Raw genomic sequence first — 23,444 nt, forward strand, 5'->3', positions numbered from 1 at the left:
TTTTATTAATTTATCGTATGATATGCATGATGGAAGGAGTTTGCACAAAAATGAAAAAACAAAATAATCCAATTTAATTTCTGACTAACATTAACGTTATCTAGTGAGAGAAGATAAAAGTAGACTTAATTAATGAAATTAATCTTTCAAAGATACAATTTTCATCTAACTCAACAATCTTCCAGTTACCTGAGCAAATCAAGTAGATGGATCAAAAGATGACCCAACTTCCGTCATTATCTAAAATTATGAAATGTAATATTAATATTTAAATGTAGAGAGTTTTAAGAAATTCACGATCCATCTTATTTCTCTTAATATTTATATGCTACAAGCGCTAAAAGTAATATCTTTATCTCATATTCTAAATGTAAAGTGAATAAAATAGACATGGGAATAAAAGTGCGGCAAACGCTCTCGGCGAATAGTAAAATAAAAAAAAATAAAAATATCTGCTTCGAAGCGGAAAACACTCTGACGCAAAAGACTGAGCGATCAAGAGATTGTAGGGCAGCTTGTACTAAATTTCATTAAAATGCAGACGTGTCTTAGACGAGGGAGATTGCGCCGTTAGCGCAGCATGTCGCGCACGATGGCACGTATTGCACGCTCTATAACGAGAGTTAGAGTTCATTGTGTATCGAGCGTTTCGCCAAAGAAAGCGCATCTTAAGCGAATATTTGCAATGTCATTAGGATGTTGAAATCGTGCGAAATCGAATGATTTTATTCACATGGAGAACAAGCGACCAGAAATGATCGGAAGCAGAATGATGGAGGGGCACACCATCGGGTGTATAGGAGGGAAAAGATTTTAGCAAGAGGGGGGAGACTCTCTTACAGGATTTATATATGAGTGTTCCGGTGCGGGTCTTTGCGAGTCGCATCGTACGCTCGACCGAACCGGTCACGGTTTTTTAACGCGGTGAACGTCGCGATTTTGTCACGTTTATTAGGGGGAAAAAAAAAAGACAATCTTTTATCTTACAATTAGAGAAGAATTGTTGCGGATGTTTTCGCCCATTATTTTCAACGTAATCGGTGCTTCTGATGTAATGGTGAGCTCGATTTTCCGCACGAAAACGGTCGTCGCGACAGTTGACTGTGACAAATTAGATGAGTTTGTTGTCTAAGCTATGTTGTCGAGTTTGAATCAAAATAGAAACTCGCTATTATCATCACGTAAATGTGTGCCTTTATCGTGTAATTATTCATTGTAGAAGAGATAATATTAATAAGATTTGTGTTATCGGGGAGATAGTGAATTATTTTTCAACAACTTTAAATTTTACAAATTAAAAAAAAATTGTTTTGCATTGAAAAAAATAATTATGTCATCACTATCTATGTGAATCTATAGTCATATATTTTAGGCGATTTGATCAATTTCAATGAAATTGTTATAAAGCTGTGACTTGTGAAAAATATGTGATAATCTTTTTCAAAAAATATTTGATTTTTTTATTTTTATACATATATTATACAAAATATTAAATATTTTGTATGCAAAACCGAAATATTTTAGTAACGCAAAGCATAATTATAAGTAAAAATTGATAACTTAATTTTTTTTCTAAAGGGAAAAATATATTTCAAATTCTTCAAGATTAAGAAACCGTGTGAATTTAGGGAAGGGAAAGGACGAGTGTAAGGACGTCGAATATATTCAATTTTATGGAAATATTAAAATTCAATCAATAAAGTTGACATAAAGTCTTCGATTGGAGATTAAAGTCGACATTATCATTCGGTGAAATCATCGACAAGCTGGATTTATTATACGGTGTCGAGTTTGAGATTAATAATATTTTTTCACCGGGATGATAACTACATGATTCTAGATGTAACAGAATTGAAAAATCTCAGATATGTGATATGTATTTGTTCAAATTGGATTGATTGATCGATAACAAGATAGTGGTACGTTTTTAAATTTATTTTCTATAAGATATTGAGAAATTTTTTTTGTATGAACAAAAGCAAATTCTTGGAATGTAATTATTAAGTGAAGTTAATCTAAAGATTTTAATTTCAAAATGTTTACACAAAATTTTTCCTGTTTGCTAATTACTAATTTTTCTATTGACATTTGTTAATACATAACATATATATTATCGATTTTACGATATTATTTCATTATATCAATATTTAGTCAATCAAAATCAAAATCAATGATTGATACAGAGTTGATGAGATGAAGCAAAGAAAAATAAATTACACTGTCGCTCAAAAAAAAAAGAAGTCACTTAAAGAAATATTTTTTTCTGTCATCGAATGACATGCATATTTCAGCAGTCTTTAATAAAGAGCTTCTCGTTACAGACGATCCCGTGAAGTCTATTGTAACGCGCAGAGATTGAACGTCTCTGTATCTCGACGGTAGATTTTAACTGTCGTGGCTGTGAGCGAAATTTGACAGGTGAGTGAGCGCTGCGGCGCAAACTTTTATCGATATAAATCAAGGATGGAAAAACCAGCAGAACCGCATCGTAACAATCGTTTAAATCGACTGAAATAACGCCACGATAGATATAATGAACGGCGTGTCAGAGACAGTGACGGAAATAAGCTGAATAAAATGATGAATTATCACGTTATTACCCACTTAATCAGTAGCTAATGCCGCTAATGCTGCAATCGTGAAACACGCACGTACACATATGCGCTTTTTTTTCTTTAATTCAATATAAAATGAGCTAAAATGAACTTTGATTCGTCTTCCACTCTGCACCCTATGGGGTGCTATATATATAAATCGTCAATCGCATGGAGTCTCTCTTCCGCGTGCACGTTCATTGAAGGAACGCTAAAAGGGAGACACATCTATCACGATAAAGTACCGTTAAACGATCACTATATGGCGGGGACGAATAGTGAGGATTTTGCGCCGCATGAATTTACGACAAAGCGATCCGTCATTTTCGCCGATCGTACAATGATTTAATTTCCGTGAAACTGGCCGTGAAATCAAAATCGATCGAAAAAGGGAAGGGGAGAGAGAGGAGGAGGATGGTGAGCCGTTTTGTATCGCACGATCGGCAGGCGTGTCGTTATTCGAAATCAGGAAAAACGAGGGCACTGAATGTGGTTGCAAATAGGCCGTAAGTCACAAAACACGTTTTACACGTGTTAACAAAACGCAAGGCCACTTTCGTAAGTCGCAAGAATTTCTCGCACACACCCAACAAATTCTTCGTGTGTGCACAACCATTGTCTTAAGTAATATTTGCATGGAATTTAAGAATATCGAGCAGGAAATAATTATTCCCGACAATTACTTCAGAGTCAAGTGTTTTATACCAAATGATAATCTCTAAGTTTACAATTTTAAAATTATTACTCTAGATATATTCGAGATAATTGTGAGATTGTGATTGATTATCCGATATTATTAATTATGATAGAATATTTTTTTTCTTTAAATCTCTCTAATAAATTAATAAATCATACGATATTTATGCGAATTAAATAAATTTAATTACTTGGAAGTAAGGAATAATTTAATAATATAAACATGTAAGCCTCCATTAAGGAAAACTACAATATGAATGATTACTTGGAAGTAAAGAATAATTTAATAATATAAACATGTAAGCCTTCATTAAGGAAAACTACAATATGAATGATTTTATATCAAAAATATTTTCGAACAATTATTTAATTGGGCTTCACAATCTTTTCTTAAAATCGAAATCGTTTGCTATCAATTTCTATCTTGAATATCGTATCAATCAGTGACAGTCTTGCATAATGTAATGAGAGAGAGAAAGAAAAAAGAGAGAGAGAGAAAAGGAGGAATCAACTATTATCGCGAATATCTTCACGAATGTATCACACGTGTACGTTGTTACAAGTTATTTAATTATGTCAATCGATTATCGTAATCTGCTGTTGCAGATAAAATTCTAAAGTAGATTCGCTTCCAAAGCACATCTTCAATGGTAATAAAACAAGTATCTGGTTATAAAAACATTGCAAATATCGATATTGACAATTTTATTTATTCCGGTTATGTCTATATTACGATGCTATTGTTGTTTTCGCATGTGGATTTTTCGAAAATGGAATAAAATGATAAAATTTTGATGAAGCCATTTACACTACGGAAAAACTACAATTGACACACGTCAATTGAGAAATGAATAATTTTGAATCGGTGAAAAAAAAAGGTCAACAAATCGTGACAGGTCTCATGAACGTCGCTTAGAAAAGTACATAAATATTGACCGGTCATGCCAGTCGATTAATCCGCGATCGCGTCGATATTGATATTAAAACTCAATAAATTGTGAATTATTCATGAACACGCCGGATCGGGCACACGGGCTTACGCGAGCTTTTTAACTTCTTCGTGCTAGATAGAACGGCGCTTTTATCGACGTCGCACAGAATAGCGACAAAAAGCGCCAAACGGGGCACGTCGCACAAATACAGTGTTAACGACGCAAGTTGTTTTCGTTGAAAATTCCACAAAATCGCCTACAGCATATTGTAAACAAAAATCCGTTATTCGCAACGAATGGAAATTTCGCGACGAATCTACGATACGCGATGCAGAATTCGAGACCAAGCATCTCGTTCCATACTCCATTACCGAGCAACGAAAGGAGATCGATCAAGTTACGTTATAGCCGGCTAAATCGAAAGCGACTTGAACTCTCTCGATCAGTCAAGGTGAAACGGGCAACGTTACTATGGCAGGAACGATAAAAATGTGATTAGCGTTCGTAGCATTCGTTCTTGATTAGCGTAGCATAGTATCGTGTTATTGCGCAAGCTGCTGACATTGCGAGCAAAGAGTTTTTTTCGCGGACGCATCGAGTTTAAGGTATCGATCGCGCGCAATCTTTCTTTCAGGACAAAAAAGCGATGAAAAGAAGGGTGCAAATCTGTGTGAAATTTTTTATCGAATTAAACTGAGGAAAAATCAATTCTAATTTAATTAAAGAATCTGCTCTTAAAAAATTAATGTGATAAAATTAAGATTGATGTGATAAAATTGATTAATATGCTAGTGTTAATGAATAATATATAATTGATTCTTGTGAACGATTTTTTTAAATAACCACGAACATTCCTATTCAAGGAACGCATCCATTAAATAACATATGTTGCATATTTTATACGCGTAATGCGATATTGATCAGTCACAGAACAATGACTGATCTTTTTATTGATGCGACACGAACTATTCTTATCGTCATAAATAAGATAATCGAATTACGCTAGTAAGTTTTCTCAACTAATCCGTGCGCTTGACAGCCAAATATATTAATGATTAAAATGTATTAAAATTATTAATACATTTAATATGTGTAATAATATGTGCAAATTTGTCACGTCATGTTAGAATAGAAATCGACTATCAATTAATTAAAGATATTAAGCTTGAGGCATTATACATACATTCATACAGTTCAGATATATTGATTTTGAAAGATAAAACGATGAAGCATGTGAATAAGGCATTTTAAAAATTGTTCTTGAGATACTAAATTATAGAAAAAGTTTTTGTTTCATCGATGACATATCAATCAATTTCGAGTAATTAATTTTAAATAGTGCGGCTGAAGAGCGCGTGTTTTACCGAATTGAATTGCAATTTTACAAATTTAATTTCAATCTAGAAAATTAATTGGAATTAATTTCAAATATAACTTATATTATTCTGAGTTATTCACATCGCTTGCGTTGCGATCCAGCATGGATTTTATTTCATTTCCATTATCACGATGAATAACGTTAAATAAAATTACAACGTAACGTGCGCCACGAAGTCATAAACGTGAGAGCGACGCGATAATTTGATCGTTATAATGAAAAACATAAATGGAGTTTAATCCACGGGGCCGCTTATTGTTTGAGGATATCGGACACTCGGTTGCACGAATTAGCAATTCGGCGGAATGGGATAAACAAATGGTGTAATATTCACTCTCGTTCCACTGATTTGTAAATTCGACCGGATTTCGTTTTGCCAACAACATACGACATCATTTTTATTTATTTACGCGATGACACGTTATCGGCCATGAGCGGAAATTGCATATTGCCTATATCTCACGCGCGCGCGCGATATGTATATTATATCTCGCATTATATTGAATTTTACAGCACGGTTTCATCGCGCGAGAACGAGGATATATTTATTTGAACGCGCGCGCCGCAATTAATTCGATTATCTACTTACGCGTTATGTATGTGCGCTCTGGTTATTAACTGTTATAATTTGTATGCCAGGAATTTCTACTTTACACTTTGCAATTTTGCCAACTAAAGCGATAATCTCACTTGGTAACACGTTACGCGGTGTGTGTGAAGCTAGCATATCATTTCATGGAAAATCATAAATAGTTGAGAATTCTGACTTTATTTTCAATAGTTCGACAGTTCTTGATAGGTGGAAAAGACAAACTGATATGCCAATTTCAAGCAGCATATCAGTAAAAAATAAAAGGCAGAATTTCTTACAACTCTTATAGATTTGTAAATCTTTTAAATTTGAACAATTATTGATAAGGAAAAGGTCGTAGGACAAAATGATATATGCTGCGTAAAGTTGGCATATCAATTTGTCTATAGATATTTTCTTTGGTTTAATCGCCAGAACTATTTGTTTAAATTATCAAGAACTCTAGAACTATTGAAAATAAAGTCAGAACTCTTTATTATTTATGAGTTTCCACGAAAAATGAGACGTTTCACACATTCCTATTACCGCTATAGAAATGTTATAAAAATAAACAATTTCTCACTCACCGATACGTGCAATAGCGAAGTTGTAATACACAGCACATTGATCTGAAAACAAAATATACAAATTATATATATACATGTGTGTATATGTGTATACAGGGTATTTTGAAAGTCTGGACGATTGAATATCTTACAAACAATGCAAAAAAAAAAGGTTTTTGCATACCTCACAGTTGCCCCGATGTCGCCCGATGCCTCCCCGGGCCTCCTCCTCCTCTCTTAGTCCATGGTAGCACTCACGACACTCGCGAAAATACGAATAATTACGATCGCCCGACACTTTAAACGGCATTCCCGACACGCGAAACTTTACACGGCACTCCCGGCGCGACGCGTGAATCGCACTGTGTATCGCAATGCTACCTGTAACAAATAAAGTACATACATATATTAGAATAATCTTATTATTCGCATTATAACATATACAATGTAAATATGTAAGATAGAATGTCAATAAATTTTATACAAATTATCAAAATACTCTTCAGAAATATTCGCTAAAAAAATCTTCAAAAAGAAAAGTAAAGATTTAATAATTTGTTTTATAATTGCACTCTGTCACAATATTATTGGTTTATCATTATTTTATGCATATTTTTAGTTTATGCATTTTTATGCATTTTTTTGTGTATTTTTCATGCATATTATTGATTTATCATTTTTTTATGCGTATATTATGTTTTTATGCGATTATGTATTACCGCTATGATCTACACCTATTAACTATTTATATATATATATACATTAGTAAAATATGTAATAATTGTCAAATCGCCAATTTGAAGTGCCGAGTGTGTTTTTGATAAATCGAGATTATTGATGCAATTGATGATTATGTATTCTTGGCTCATCGATTACTAATCAAGTTTCCGATCAACTGATCAAATGTCAGAAGCGATTTCGCTATTGTCACTTCAATAATAGTTAACGACAGACTCATCGCAGCTTTTCCCAAATTAGTCGTTTAAACATGTCACTCAATCAATATCGACATCTAACAACTTCATTAATTAAATCAACGATGAAAGAAACAGAGAGAGCTATTTTGATAATTTAACGATCAATCTACAATTTCAGAAAAAAATGGTCCACATGTCTACACATGTGTCTTCAGGCTAAGATGCAGTAAAAAATCAAATGTTATAATTTTTCAAAATTTCAATTAATATCTTTAATTAGTAATTAAATTTTAATATTGTAATTATAATAGATAGTACATGGTTTTATTTATTTTCAACAAGAGGAAATATTATAAAAGAATTTAAATTTACCGCTTACACTTTTATAATGATTCTACAAAATTAATATTAAATAATTATTTATGGCAATAACAATATCTAATTAATTAAAAATTATCTGTAGACTTTATATATGTTCTTTACACATGTATGTATTTTATGTATTATATTTTAAAAATTAGATTTACTTCTCTAGCAACTAATATAATATCATCTTCTTCATCTTATTTTCAAAGCATGATAAAGTTCAAAACAGTTTAAAGAAGTTTTAACTCCAGCATACGTAATGCATATATTATAGTGCCGCTATTTTTTACGAGATCAAAAATTTGTGATGGAAATTAGAGATAGAAAGTCTGTGAAGTAGCACAACAATGTGAATGTTTTTTATGGAATTAAAACAAAATATAAAAATAACTGACAAACCACACTAAATAAAATAAACCAAGTAAAATAAATAAAAAGAGAAACGAGATAAAAGCATCGCATGCAGATTTGTATTATCAATTTTTCGCAAAAATAAACCAAAGAGAAAGATGTTATACAATTTAGTAATAATATACATATATAATTCTCTCTCTATAGTATAAACTTTATAAAGCAACAAAATTAATTAGCATTAATGATTATTAGTATTAAAGATCAAATATATTTGGTTCAAACATATTTAAAGTAATGAGTTATTTTTTACACAAAATTTGAATAAAATTAAACATTAATTTCTATCACGTAACAATGAAAAACTTAGAGAAAAGAAAAAAAAATTAAAATAAAGTATAATAGAAATCTATATCTTATATTTCTAAAAATCTAATATTTCAACGGCGATAGCTTAATGTATTTTATGTTGTTGTTTAAACATAGATATTTTAAAAATCTAATGGCCATGCATCATTTTTAAAAGCTTTTTGTATATTTAAAGAAGATGTAAATATATTTTTATAGTGTTAAAAGCTTGTGACACACAATTATATATATCGCTTCTGATATCATCTTTATATTTTATAAATATTAGCAACATAGTTTTTTTTGCTATTTAAGTATTATATGCTTCAACACCTCACGAAATTCGATATTACAGTACTATCAAACGCTGGATGATGATGCACTGTGTATATGCACTACAATAAAGAGTAGATCAAAAACTAGTGAATTTACGTTGATAATCGACTAAAGCATACAAGAAAATCATGAAGCGATCGCAGAATAAATACTATATATCATACGAGAAAAAAGAAGCGACAAAATATTTCATTTTTACTTTGCACACAAGATTAGCGACATTTAATTAAAAAATACGGTCGAGTTACATACATGAAATTAAATATTTTGATGTTGAATTAATAATCGTTAACATCGCGCACGCATATGATGTCATAATACTTTCAAAATTAAATTTATGATTGATAGAAAAATATGTGTCTTTTAAATGATAAGAAATATAGATCGAAAATATTTGTCGACATTTTCTAGAAATGTGCCGCCAACTCCATGTCGTTGTAAAAATAATCTCGCGACAATATTACAACGCGCCTCGTCGTCAGCCATAAAATTCACACATCGATGGACAATGGCCATCAATATTCATACGGTAAAAGCATCAGTGCTCAAATTTCGACGTAGCTATTACAAGCTGTTTTCGACTACCCCGTATGCACACGAATTCTGGCAATCGTACGGCTATTTCCGTATAGAAAATGATACATCGCTGCATGCACGAGAAAGGCACCAACTCCTAATAATTTATAATATGCGACTATTGCACGCCGGTTTGTGTTTTTCGAAAATGCGTAATAAATTATGGGATCAAACGGAAATTAATGAAAACTAAATTCCCTTTTTTTGCGACTGTAATTTCGCGACTGCAGTCACTGAACGGAGAAAAATCGCTTTACAATGAATATTATTATTCTCCGCATTGTAGGGACACGAACACGTTATAAACACGCGGATACACGACGCAAAACTGAATTCTCTCTTTTCAAACGAAAATCATGATTGAGGGAATGAAGCCACTAAATAAGAGAAAATTGCATCATAGCAGTCGAACGTTGCTCCCCTGTCACATGTTATTGTAGAGATAAAATCATTGTATATGTATATAACTATGGGTATGAAAATTAAATAAATTAGATAAATTATCGCGCCTAGTCAAATGCAAATATTTAACAAACAACGCATCGAACAGGCGACAAACAATGGCAAAATGAAAAAGGTTTTCAGAGCGAGCAAAAGCGAGCGCTCAAAGGTGATTTACAATAATCTTTTGCTGATATAATTTGTGCCTCACAATGTAAATAAAATATCTAATCATATCGAAATTGTAGAACATTGAAATTTGGGACACACATACACACAAGTGACGATTTTTATCTAACGCCAATGTTGACTTTCCACTATTCGGCAAATTCATAATTCGTCTCGAAGTTCAAGAACGTAAAAGCTCATATATTAAGGCGTATATTTCTGTGTAGGAGAAAAAAAGTCCTGTTAAAAATCCGAAATAAAGTCATAAAAAATTTCTCGATGATCAATGATAGACAGACACGGTGGCAAAGAGAGCGAGTGGCCGGCGACCGTATTTTTCGCGCTCCATCGATCGGGGGGCCTCGAACGGGCGACAAAAGAGCCGGCGACAGTGCGCGCGCGACACGGAGTATTTAAAACCGTTTAGCTAGAGGCAATTAATTGCGCCAATAATTCCGATGGAATAATAATGTCGCGCGAAATAAATCCCGGAGTGAGATTCAGAAGGGTCGCCGTCGTCGCCGATGCCGCGAATCGTTCAAAGCGCGGTGTAAGCACACCTTGTATAATGATATATTGAGCGACGCGTGGCTGTAATGTCGACATTTTGCCTTAATGTATCAAGGAGAGTGCGAGAAAAGAGAGAAATAAGAAGAGAGAACGGGCGGATCCCCTAAATATCTCGAATATACGAGAAAGGTGAAATGTTCTCCACCTCGATGACATTTCGGCGGTGGATATTAAAAAAAGAATTACGGTCCTAAGAGAAATTATTGTCGCACTTTTTATTGTGCTGGGTACATATTTTTCAGTGTCAAGTATGAATTGTATAAAAAAACGCGCAATTTATATTATATTATATTGTAAATTTTAGATAAAAAGTTACGTAGAAAAGTATATTTGAATAAAGTTTATCTCCACTAAATTATGATCATATAAATCATAAGTGCTAATAATAATCTTTGTCATATAGGTAAAAAAAGGAATGAAATTAATTACTTAATTGAATAATTAATATAATGATTTTCTCACTATAAATTATTCATATAATATCATCTTTTCGTCTGAACATAAAATGTTATATATGTCTTTCGAAACTTAGGAATGTAGAATCTATGAAAGTCCCAAAGCGAAATACATGACCGTGTCGGAATTTATATCAATATAATATGTCTCCGAAATAATATTAATGAGTTGCTGTGTGTTGAATTATACTTTCTAATCAGTGGCGACCGTTTAACCCACATTGGAACGCGCACGATTAAGTAATTGCCCGTAATAAGAAATTAGCATGAAACGGACGTTAAGTCAGCTGATCCAACAGGCCTGGCGCAGTCGGGCTTAAATCTTTAATTTATGATAATCTCGTTATTATACTCGGTCGCCTAGATTTTAATTCTCGCCCGTACTTAAATCGTTCGCGGTATCGTAGTATAAATTAACGAATAATACGCGATAACGGGATATAGTGGTAACATTGTCACCGAAAAAGTAGAAGACGCCTCCTAATAATCGTCTACAATTCTTACGCTTAATTAAATTTGCCGTAATAAAAAAAATCACGTTACAACAAATTTAAGTAAATACGATATGAATGAGCGATTATTATCTTTCTATCCCCCGGGTTTTTGCCTCATTTTTGTGAAATATATTGTTCTTCTAATCCGATTCTAATTAAGCTCTTTTATGATATTAAGTTACAGTAATTACATTTTTTCTGCGCATTAATCGCATACATGTCGCAAATAAATTCGCAAAACTATAGTTATAAAAAATTTCTGTTTTGTTTTCTCACGCATACGCTTACTCTATGTCTTATTGTTAGAACGGTATTTTGCAAATTTATTCGAACTATAATAAAAAATATATTTCATGTTTCAAACTACAGTACACATATACATGTAATAAAAATTTCACGAAAGTAAATTTATCCTTGCTACATATAATGGAGTAGAAAAAAATATATATTTAATATCAAATTTTATGAATAAAAACATTGCGAATGAAAAAAGAGATATAACGAAACAAAGGATCGATGAAAATATGCTACGAATGCGAGAATTCCAATAAAAATTTATTTTATTTGATTAAATTACCTATATGCATCTTCCTCTCTTAATTAATTAATCATATTAATTTCCATATATAATCCGGCTTATTAGTCCCGTTAAACTCTAACGTCCTTTTAGCTGCATAAAATATCCGTTTTTTTTTCATCATTTTTATCATGCGAATTTTTTACGACATGCAAAAAATAAATATATGCCTTGTCAAAAGTAAATTTGTCATCGTCATTTTGTGTGATATATTGTTCGTTCTCCCTCCTTCTCTCTCTTGCTCATTATATCATCGTTATCATACTCTTCATATCTTTTTTCTATTTTTTACGAAAACTCGCGTTAGTCTTTTTAGAATCTCGATGGAACTTCACTGAGATTTGACCTACGCTATAGCGTATTAAGTTTATCGTCGATTAAAGACAGAAACAAACACAGAGAAGGAAAAGAACAAATATCGAATATGTGAGTGTTGACAGAATAAATGTGCGAACGCTATGTTAATATTAATAATTAAATTCAATACATTTTCTGATTATATCAGTTAGATTTAGAATGAAAGAGATGCAGGAAATCGAATTCATTAAGATCGTTAAGATCATTAAGATCGTTTAAGTTTAAATGGTCAAACTCTCTCTCTTGCCAGTGAAATAATTTTAGATCTTTAATTAATCGCGTTGATTAGTGTTAACGTTAGTTAGTTCTGACTATAACTAATTAAATTTTCACTCTATCTGTATCATTATATATATTATGCAATAATCACATTAATATTTCTGAGATATTATATTATATATGTGCATAGAGAGAGAGAAAGATATATATATATATATGTTTCACATCTCATTAAAAGTTTTGTTCTTGTCAAACGTTATCTCTAAAATACTGTCGTATTTTACAATACGAGGGAAAAATATTATTATCGCATTTCGTAAAAATTTTAACAAGAATCTCTATCAAACAGCTGAGTCTGCACACGCATTACGTTTTCAATTTCTTGCCGCCAGATAATATGCCAGCTGAGTGAGTGTCACGCCATTAATGGCTTCTTATCATTCTTTATCGTTTTTAACCTCCCGTGAAATCGTCGCGCTGTCGAGGTTAAGTCTGTGTGATATCATGTTCTTTTTTTTAGTAACATTCCATCGGTGAAAGATCCTAACGTCAATATTGTCATCGCCGTCGTCGACGTTATTTAATATTATTGACACTGTCAGCGCGGAAATTCCATCGCGTCGACAATATAACAAAGTCGCGAAACATATGTTGCATCTGTCATTCATCGAGATCATAGACAAGTGTCAGTGATTGACAGCTAGTGAGACGCAGCTGCAACGAGAAATGTCAACGTGTCGTGAACGAATGATGACCCCGATACTTTTTCGAGGTTAAACATGCTCTCTCCGTATCAACGTTTCATGTTCCACGTCTTGTCGGTGCGAACCTTAATTAATTCCGCGGGCTAGTAAACGCGCGCGATATCATGACACGCGAAAGATTGCAATGATAATGGTGACATTGGAATAATGACTGCGATAGCACCTACTCCTTCCGCATTGAGAAGCGATAATGTTAGTCTAAGCGTATTGCACGCTCTTGTTTCAGCTAGAGTACAACCATGGCCTGGTTATATTATACATGGACTTTGATATTACTAGGTGAGATGTAAAAAAAACATAGAGATATATATGTTAAATATGCCTTTCGTTTGCTCTATTGTATATATTATATATTGTCTTTTATATATTTGCAGCTTTAACGTGTGTTCAGGGAGCTCTTAAAGTGTCACCGCACGATTTAAAAGTACATCTCAATGAGCAAGAGTCATTTAACTTTTACCTGACGTGAGTATAGTTCATTACGTATCGCTAACATGGGCTATCACAATCACAAGCTATGCTATGGATATCATCGAGTGCTTATGTGGATGTTATTGGCTATTATGTATTACACATTGCATGGTTCTCTATACAGCTTCTAAGAGTTTTTGTGTATATTTGCAATGTTGGTATTGTAACTGATTATGTCTATAAACTGTGTGATAGAAATTAATGTTGCATATAAATGATAAAAGTATTGAAACCAGCATGTATACATTTTATTATTTCACCCACATTCCACTTGTATCACTTAATCGTAGCATGCTATAGTCATGAGAAGATTGGTCTTATCATATGCTGTAAAAGTACTGATAACAGTAGACAGATAATGATACTATTAAAATGTGATAGCATCCCTGGACTTTACACTTTATCATCCAATTCGCATAGATATACTTGAGAGATGGCTCATTCATTTGCATTTGAGAATTATGTTATAACATTGTATACATATTAAAAAATAATCAAATATATATCATATGTCTCTTATTTTGCAGGGAAGTTTTACCTAATGACAGAACTGCAAAAGTTATAATAGATGTACAACATCCTGATTTGATATCTACAAATCCAACTAATTTTACTATTATATCAAATGTAAAAGAATGGATTATTTATGTAAAAGGTCTAAGTGCGGGCCATTCAATCGTTAGCGCTAATATAACTCCCAATGATATTACAGAGTAAGTATATGTATGTGATAAAACTGTTTTGTAGAAATTTCCCGAATTTTCTTTATTTTAACTTTTAAGCTTTAATCAGCTATTATATGATTGTAGCTTATATAACAAAAAACACGTATATGTATATGTATGTGTGTGTATACACACCCATATACATATACGTATTTTATAACAACTGATTACAAATATATTTAATTGAAGTAGTATAGGTATTCATAATCAAAGCTTGCGTAACAATAAACAAAAGAGCAGAGACCTATGGCACCGATGCCTCCTCTATCGTTATGACTAATTCTGAAAAGATTCTGATCATTCACGTTCCATTGCACTGTGCTAAGAATGCACAGATAGCCTCTTGACCTAAACTTGTCAACCGAGCTGAAACTCGAAGTTTGGTCAGTCTGTATTCAGATTTCGAACGGACTACGTCCTAATTCAGTGATGACATTCAAACTTATCTGCGACTAATATAAATATGATTTTAATACATTTTTCAGTGATGTTGATAAATATGTGACGTTAACGGAATATGTATGAGTGATAAAATATTTGAAAATTTTACATATTCTTATATTGTATTGTATTATAGGCTTGATAGTGCTTCCTAAAATTGGCTTTTAAAAAGCATTGTGTAAAAGAAAATTTATTTCGCGAGCTTTTATTATTATTTGCAATAATTATACAAGCTATTGAAAAATGTATAAAATTATCATTATACCGCGAGATCAATTACAAACTCTCGATTTAAAGTGAGCAAATATAAAATTCTATTCTATTTTCACATTATAAATTCAAAATTTTCTTTTAAAATAATTTTATTATTCCATGTTATTCCATGTAAAATTAATTTTTTGCATACTTATTTTTTTTTAGTTTCTCTCAAGCATTTGTTAGAGTGACTGTAGAGAAATCGGACGTGCTGTACCACATTAGTGCTGTGGTTGGATGGATATATTTTCTAGCATGGAGTGTGAGCTTTTATCCGCAAATCTACATTAATTATAAACGTAAAAGTGTTGTGGGACTTAATTTCGATTATCTCTCATTAAATGTTGTCGGTTTTCTTTTGTACGCATTATTTAATTGTGGCCTTTACTGGATACCTGAAATTGAGGTAAGATATCGTTTAAGTTATATTTAACTCCGTTATTATATATATATACCTGCATGGCTTATATAATTAATATAAGGATTAAAACGTCCATTTATTCATTTTATTTTTGAATAAAATAAGAGCTATCGATTGCATAGAAAGAAAAGAGAGAATAAACATTACATATAGAAATAATTTTCTAAATAAAAATTCTTTGACAAAAACACTAAACGTGAATAAGATGTGGATCAAGTTTTTTTTTTTTAATTTATAGGACTATTTTACTTTTTTAATATGTTAAAAACTTAATTCTTTTTATAAAAAAAAGATAACTGATTAATTTATTTAAATATTTTCAGGATGAGTATTTTAATCGATATCCAAAAGGTTTAAATCCTGTACAAGTCAATGATATATTTTTCTCTCTACACGCAGTATTCGCTACTGTTGTAACTATCGCACAGTGTTTTATTTATGAGGTAACTAGATATATAACAGCTAAAACAGATAGTTTTTTGTGTGAGACACAAATATCACAGTAAAGACCACATATAAATTGAGACATAAATATATTAACAACTAAAACTTTAATAAATGTATTAATTTTACTTTAGATTGGCAATCAAAGAGTATCAACGACCGCACGTATTATTCATGGGGTATTTGCGGTTTTTATATTAATATCTTTGATATTATCCTTCCAAAACACAATTCACTGGCTAGATTTCCTCTACTACTGTAGCTACGTCAAGCTCAGTATAACGCTTATTAAATATGTACCACAAGCATTTTACAATTATAGAAGAAAGTCCACGGTCGGCTGGAGTATAGGAAATATATTCTTAGACTTTACCGGTGGCATGTTATCAATGCTACAAATGATACTCAACGCTTACAACTATGGTAAAAATATAGATATAATTAAATTTATCTCTTTGGCTTTGTATTTAGAAAGTATAAATTGATTCTCGCGAAATCTTAATATGTCATAATTTTTATCTCAGATGATTGGGAAAGTATTTTCGGAGATCCGACTAAATTTGGTCTAGGATTCTTTTCTGTGGCATTTGATATATTTTTCTTAATACAACACTATGTCCTATACAGGTATGTATGTATGCATGCATGCATGCATGCTTTAGTATTGCCTGTGCTTTGTATTTGTTTTTCCTTGTCACGTGTTAATTTATCATATCACTTTTTAAAGATACTAATCCGTTATCAGTAGAATAATGCATCTTATGTGTGAATCATCTCTCATACTCTATATGTAATCCAATAAATGTACTTTATTAATATCTTATGCATGTAGAAACTATATATGTTTTTATTAACTTCGTTTTATGTTGCATTTTTAGTTGCATGTTTAAAATACTTATCGTTAATTGCACGATTTTATTAACTATTAAACAAAAATGAATTTATTTCGATAATTCGCTATGTTAATTGCGTATTATTGAATTGAGCATATTGATAAGATATGCATAATGAATTAAACAATCTCGCGTAAAAAATGAAATATTCATTTATTGGATTTTCCTAATCATATATATATATATATAACTGTACCATTCATCTAATCCGTCAAATAAGCTATACAATTGTAGATAGAGCGAGCGATTTGATTTTACAGATATAATGATGAGAAGATGATTGACCTGAATGGCAAAATATAGTGACTTCGTCGAGGATTTAATTTCCTTCAAAATCTGTCCCTGACTACATGTGTGTGTGCGTGTGTTTTATATTATTTTACATAAAGTTGCATGAGTATTTCCTCATACGTCCTTATCATGTACATTGGATATAGTTAAGAAATATATCGGATATAGCTAGAAAAATTAAAGTGCGTATAACGGGTACATGTACAAGCATACATGATATTGAAAGATATGCATATTTTGATATACTCTTTTTTTCGTCTCTATTTATTCTGAAAACACATTCCGCGGAACGTTTTTTTTTTAATTATGTATGTAGGCAAAAAATATTGTATATTATAATATATATTGTGTGTATATAGATGTATTTTATATTGTATATATATTTATATATACTTTTTTTACACACGTCCCCTCGGATTATGTGAAAGAGACAAAGCTATATGTGCTTTTATAAAGATATTAATTTTTGTTATGACGTTTGTTATAATAAAATCTTAGATTTTCATTGTTTTGTGCAATTTATCGAATTGTATTTAAAATATGTATAATGTATTATTAAAGTATATATATTTAAAATATCGTATGTTCCGTAGAAGGATAAATAAATATCACTACTGATAATATACGCATGAAGCATGTTTTACGGTGATTTTCATATTATAATATAATATATATATTTAATTGCGATAAATTGCACGATGGTGAAAGACTGCGGTAATTTTAGATAAACATTACAATTTGGGAGAATTAATCGTTCAAATATATTTAGATGTTCAATAAATACAATTTTGTGTGTGTTCTCTGTATATCGTTTGAATGAATGCGTGTGTGTAGTTTGCATCATTAACCCGGGAAATAGATGCCTATCCTTTTATTTCTATATTATGAAATAATGCATAAAGATAATATATATCGCGCTGTTTAAAAGTTTTATCGATAATATATATGAATGTCGTTATTTTTTATGTAACATTTGTTATTCTTTATTTATTTAATAAATAAATCGATTAAAAAATTTGATAGAAATTTATACTGTAGAATTTTTTTTATATTTAATCAAAAATTTTGAAATTAGTTTTATAAATAAATTTTTTTATTGCATTCAATTTTTATATTAATATTTTATTTTTATATTATACTTTTTCATACCTCTATTGTGAAATAAATAATAACTGTGAATAATTATTATAAATAAATTTATACTTTTCCGAATTATAATGCGATAAAAAATAAAAGGTTAAATTACGTTAACATTTAACGTGCACTTTCCCTTTCGCTGTATGAAAAGAAAATCGGCTATTTTAATTCCCGGGTTAATTATAACTTCGCTAACTCGACTAACTCTACTAACCATAGTTTAATGCTCTCTCTTTCTTTCTTATAAGCATAGTGGGAGGAGATCGATGAATCTCCGAAATCGCCGCTCGCTACTATATGTACCTAAAAAATGTGTCGTAATTCCTTTCCTTACAGGAATCGTACCGAATATATCCAGCTGCCTGGTCATTGTCAGGAAACTTCCGAGAGCGGATGCAACGTATAAATGCGTCTCGCTTGTCGCGCTATTCTAAATCAAAACGCTTAGAAAAAGATAATACTCGTCGCAAGCCGAGACATCCTTTTTTCCTCGTCGATCAACATTATCGCACATTATATTGATATCGTTTCGTAAGAAATTCGCACGAAAAATAATACGCAAATTCAAAGCTTCCTCCCCCCCTCCCCCCTCACCCACGAGATTGAATAGTAGACTCACTCAAAGACGCTGCTCCGCCGACGTCGAAAAGAACACGAATATCTCGGAACGCCTTCTCTCCTTCGCTCTCCCTCCTCTTGTGGAAACGCACAGAGCCGAATTCGCGTCGATTCGCACGCAAAAGCACGCAACGCCCGTCTGTTTTGCACAAAAATATGTAATAAACACCGGACACCGCTCGTTGTCGCGCTCGTGTCTCGAAACTTCGGTTAACAATCTGATAATCGCAATTCGATACCCGGCAGCACGCGCAGCTATCGATCCATCGCGCAACGTCACATCTCGATCTATCGATTGCGCAGAGCTTCAAGTCGGCGCATCAAGTCGTTGGTCTCGTCAGTCATCACGGCAGGTAGGATGTTTTTTTTCCCTTTATTCTCAAATTTTCACATCACCGATACTTTACGAGAAGAGAGTAATTTAACGGGTGTGAAATTATTAATGATTTAAAGGTGATGTGTCGTGTAGCGTTTCGAATTATTGCATACAATGTATGACATAACCTATGAAAAACAATGTGATACTCTTGCATGATTTGTGTGCGCGCAGTATTTTTTATTATTTATTTATTGCGTTGTATGTATAGCACATAAACGAAGAAGACTTGGATTTCTCTATAATTGTAAAATTGCATTTTAAAATTATAATTTGTAATTATGAGAAGCTACTCGTTATGTCTATCTTGGGACTGTTATTATTTTATACTCTTTATGTGTGAACGTATATAAAGATACATCTAAATCTCACGTTAATAATCTTATAAATGTCTGCTTATTTCAGAATGATTGCTTCATTTGCACGGATTGGCAGTTCTGCGATAGGCCAGAGAAATTTTAATTGCTGGACAGCGGCAATCACAAAGAAGCACAGAGCAATATACGAACGAACATATCCTACAACTCTTGTTCTGCCAGATGGAAATAGTATCGAGATCGAGTACCACGAGCCACGCAAGATAATAACTCTCCCAGTAAATCTCGCAGAGCTTACACAGGAACAGCAAAAGAGGCGACTCGAGATGCGTAGGCCAAAAACGAGAGTAGTCATAACCGAGGAAATTGAAGATAGCTTCGATGAGAACAGGTATCTCAACTTTAAGAAGTGATTGTATCTAAACATTTCTGAAGTCTGTATTATACATGCTTTATATATATATATCAAAGTATAAAGCTATCAGTTCTTTGTAGCATCTACTCAAAGATCCTTTCTATTCTATTTTTAGTTTTACATTTAGTACATTTTTAGTTTTATATAATATTTAAATTATTGCATATCTATTTCTTCTGTAGTATTGAGATGTAAATACTATTACTATAAACTTTTCTATCGTATATGTCAGAGTATATATAGTAGAACAGATCTAATATGTTATCATTGGACAAATCGTGAATTATATTTAAATAAGTTATATCTCTCGTATAAAATAAAAAATATCACGTGTGATATGAATATCGCATACTGATATGAGTATTGTTTCGCAAACATAGAATAATGTATGTAATTTCTTTATAATGACGCAATAATGAATTGACAACACAATAAATATGCAATTATGCAAGATAATATTAAACTCTTGTTTCCTACAGAGTTTTCTCATTATTAAAATTGCAAAGTCCATAAAAGGTATATATTTTATAATATAAATAATTATGAAACATAAAAATGAATATAATAGTTCGTCGATTTTCCTTCAGAGCGTCCTTGAACTTGTTTGAAAAAGAAAGTAGACTATACGCGACGGAAATCGAATCGATTACGGGTTCGAACCGCTTTCGAATAATATTCCTCTTTCAATGGGCAATAATCGTTCGGGCAATAAACCCGTTTTCACATCCGGATGAGAGGGTCGCATAGCTCGGCGAGTGAAATTTCGTTGTAACGCGGGTGTGACGAATGTAGACGAATCGCAATAAATATTTGTTAAATAAATTTTATCTTTTCGCTTCGATTCAATTCATTGTATCATACATGAGAGATTCGCGTTTTATTTTACTCATAGTTATCTCGAATTATTTTACTAATTATGTTAGAAAAGATGCTTGAACGACCATTTGTGTATGCATGCTACATTTTACAAAATACGAGGTCTCACATCAAGCCATACGATATGATTGCCGTTATTATTAGACGTATTTTTCCATAAGTGGCGCACGTATAAACGTATTTTTCCACGTGCGCTGTTATTTCTGCGGTATGTCGCGTGACAAGAGAGCGACCGACGACGGTCGTGTCGTTTATTTTAAAGCGATTTCCTTCGCGACTTTCTCTGATTCTCGCCTTCGTACTATGGAACGCACTTTTCGTCCTCGCGCTAACCGTAAATAATTACCGGACGAAACGGCGGATGAACTTTCGACGACGTGCTATGATTGAAAGTCTCTTTTGCAGCAGTTAAAGGCGAGCGAAAGTGATGGATTAGTATAAATGTCACTACAACCAATGATTAAAAACTCGTTCGGTTTGCGAAAGATGCACAGGGTGAATGTATTATAAATTTTTCATCATCTTTTCGCAAACCGAAAGAGTTATATATATAAAGCTATACTCTGTAAATGAGATACCATTAATTCGAACGTTTAATTAAAAGAGAAAAGGAAGAAATAAAATTATCTAATTAAATAGAAAAAAGAATATACACTATTTATGTTTTTTTTTTAAATAGAATGAAAACTAAAAAAATTCTAAGCTGATAATGTTTAATTAATTTACTAATGCAAAAAACTTTTGATATATACACGCGGAATGATTCCGAAAATATGCCAAACGATTTTTAATATCTGAAAGGAATTGAGAGATTATTTTCTAGAGTTTTAATTATTTGCATAATTGTATCTATTATATTTTATATTGCATATAATACACGATTCAATTACATTGGAAAATTTTATACGTGTCCAGCATATTGAATTGTTTCGGCTAGGGAAACGTGATACAATGTGTCAATGCGTCGATCAAAGCATGATTATTTTACGTACACTTTCGACCGCGGTGAAATCATCATTGCGACAGAAGTGTGAAAATTGTTAAGCAACAATGTGGGAGATAGAGTCACCTACAAGGTGCTGAAAACGCGTTCAGCATATGATGCTATCATCGTTCATTCTTCGACACAATAAGATCGATTATTACCTGGTAATGTCATGGAAGTCGAGCTGGTCACTATCATAACTGATATCATAATTATAGTCTATTTAAAGTAAAAAAAAAAAAAACGTGATAATTTTGAAAAATTTGATAATTTTTGAAAAAATTAAAAACTAGGGCAGAAAAACTGCAACTGTTTTTTCACTACGATAATAAGTGAGTTTTTTGTTGAAATGTAATAGAATCGTAATTATGTTAATATAAAAAAAAATAAAATAATTTAAATAATGATCGCTATATACATAAAATCAATGAAAATTTAAAAAATTTGTCCAATGTGTTTATTCTTAAATTTTTTTGTTATTGCTTTTAATTGCATTTAATTATTAATTCATAACTTACTAACAAAATAGAAATAGAAATATCCGATATGAAATATTTTAAATATATAATAAAAAATATTATATTATTAAAAAGTTTAGTTTTAAAATAGCTTAGAATAAAATTGCAATTTGCAGAGCGGAAACTCTTATTGTAGTATGCGAATTATTATCTATTTTTTGTGTAATTATCTACTTAGCACATTGAATATTATTCTAATATAAATACTACAAAGTGTTTTACAAACAAATAATATCTGCTGCGACAAAAATTTTCGTGCACAATAACACGGCTCTTAATATTGCAAAAAACACATAAATGCTAGTATTAACACACATTATTTTATAGATGTGTGATTCACACAACAATGCATATCTATGATACATGTGCATTATTAATTAATTAAATTTGCATCATTGGAAAAAAATTAATACGAACATTGATAAGCATATTTTGATGGCTCTTCTACATTTAATATCTTCTTTAATCAATGGCTTTAATTCTCTTATACACCATTAAATTTTTTAAATATTATTTTTGAAATTCTGAAGAGAGAGAGAGACCATTCTTTCTGATTACTCCCACGGTTTTACACTGAGAGAATTT

At 31.7% G+C, this 23,444-nt stretch overlaps 2 protein-coding genes across 9 annotated transcripts; both read left to right on the plus strand.

Annotated features, from left to right (window-relative positions):
* The first annotated feature begins 861 nt into the window (after nt 1-861).
* Ctns (lysosomal cystine transporter cystinosin) lies at nt 862-20,292 on the plus strand. 8 transcript variants are annotated; one of them, XM_083043204.1, is made up of 12 exons: nt 862-1,057; nt 1,579-1,919; nt 2,322-2,418; nt 13,903-13,955; nt 14,051-14,141; nt 14,675-14,860; nt 15,734-15,974; nt 16,313-16,432; nt 16,568-16,856; nt 16,958-17,060; nt 19,619-19,725; nt 20,154-20,292. In XM_083043204.1, the coding sequence occupies exons 4-12, from the start codon at nt 13,916-13,918 to the stop codon at nt 20,156-20,158; spliced, it is 1,182 nt and encodes a 393-aa protein (XP_082899330.1). In that variant the 5' UTR covers nt 862-1,057; nt 1,579-1,919; nt 2,322-2,418; nt 13,903-13,915; the 3' UTR covers nt 20,159-20,292. The 8 variants fall into 8 exon arrangements, with proteins under 8 accessions (XP_082899330.1, XP_082899333.1, XP_082899331.1 ...); XM_083043207.1 differs by having other exon boundaries at nt 13,907-13,955; XM_083043205.1 differs by lacking the exon at nt 1,579-1,919.
* Nucleotides 20,155-22,890, plus strand: Mrpl55 (mitochondrial ribosomal protein L55). Its single transcript, XM_083043212.1, has one exon. It carries the CDS (start codon nt 20,155-20,157, stop codon nt 20,476-20,478), a length of 324 nt encoding a protein of 107 aa, XP_082899338.1. The 3' UTR covers nt 20,479-22,890.
* Nucleotides 22,891-23,444: the final 554 nt, after the last annotated feature.

The sequence above is a fragment of the Prenolepis imparis genome, unplaced genomic scaffold (genome assembly GCF_030444845.1).
Source record: "Prenolepis imparis isolate NDT839.2.m4 unplaced genomic scaffold, iyPreImpa1.0 SCAF_7, whole genome shotgun sequence".
Classification (NCBI taxonomy): domain Eukaryota; kingdom Metazoa; phylum Arthropoda; class Insecta; order Hymenoptera; family Formicidae; genus Prenolepis; species Prenolepis imparis.

What these genes read in the sequence shown, in the direction of transcription:
- Mrpl55 (XM_083043212.1), top strand. Translation starts at nt 20,155, where the DNA reads ATGATTGCTTCATTTGCACGGATTGGCAGTTCTGCGATAGGCCAGAGA.
- Ctns (XM_083043204.1), top strand. Translation starts at nt 13,916, where the DNA reads ATGGCCTGGTTATATTATACATGGACTTTGATATTACTAG. An exon ending in TCATTTAACTTTTACCTGAC is followed by an intron (nt 14,142 to 14,674) that starts GTGAGTATAGTT and finishes CTTATTTTGCAG; the next exon opens with GGAAGTTTTACCTAATGACA. An exon ending in CAACACTATGTCCTATACAG is followed by an intron (nt 17,061 to 19,618) that starts GTATGTATGTAT and finishes GATACCCGGCAG; the next exon opens with CACGCGCAGCTATCGATCCA.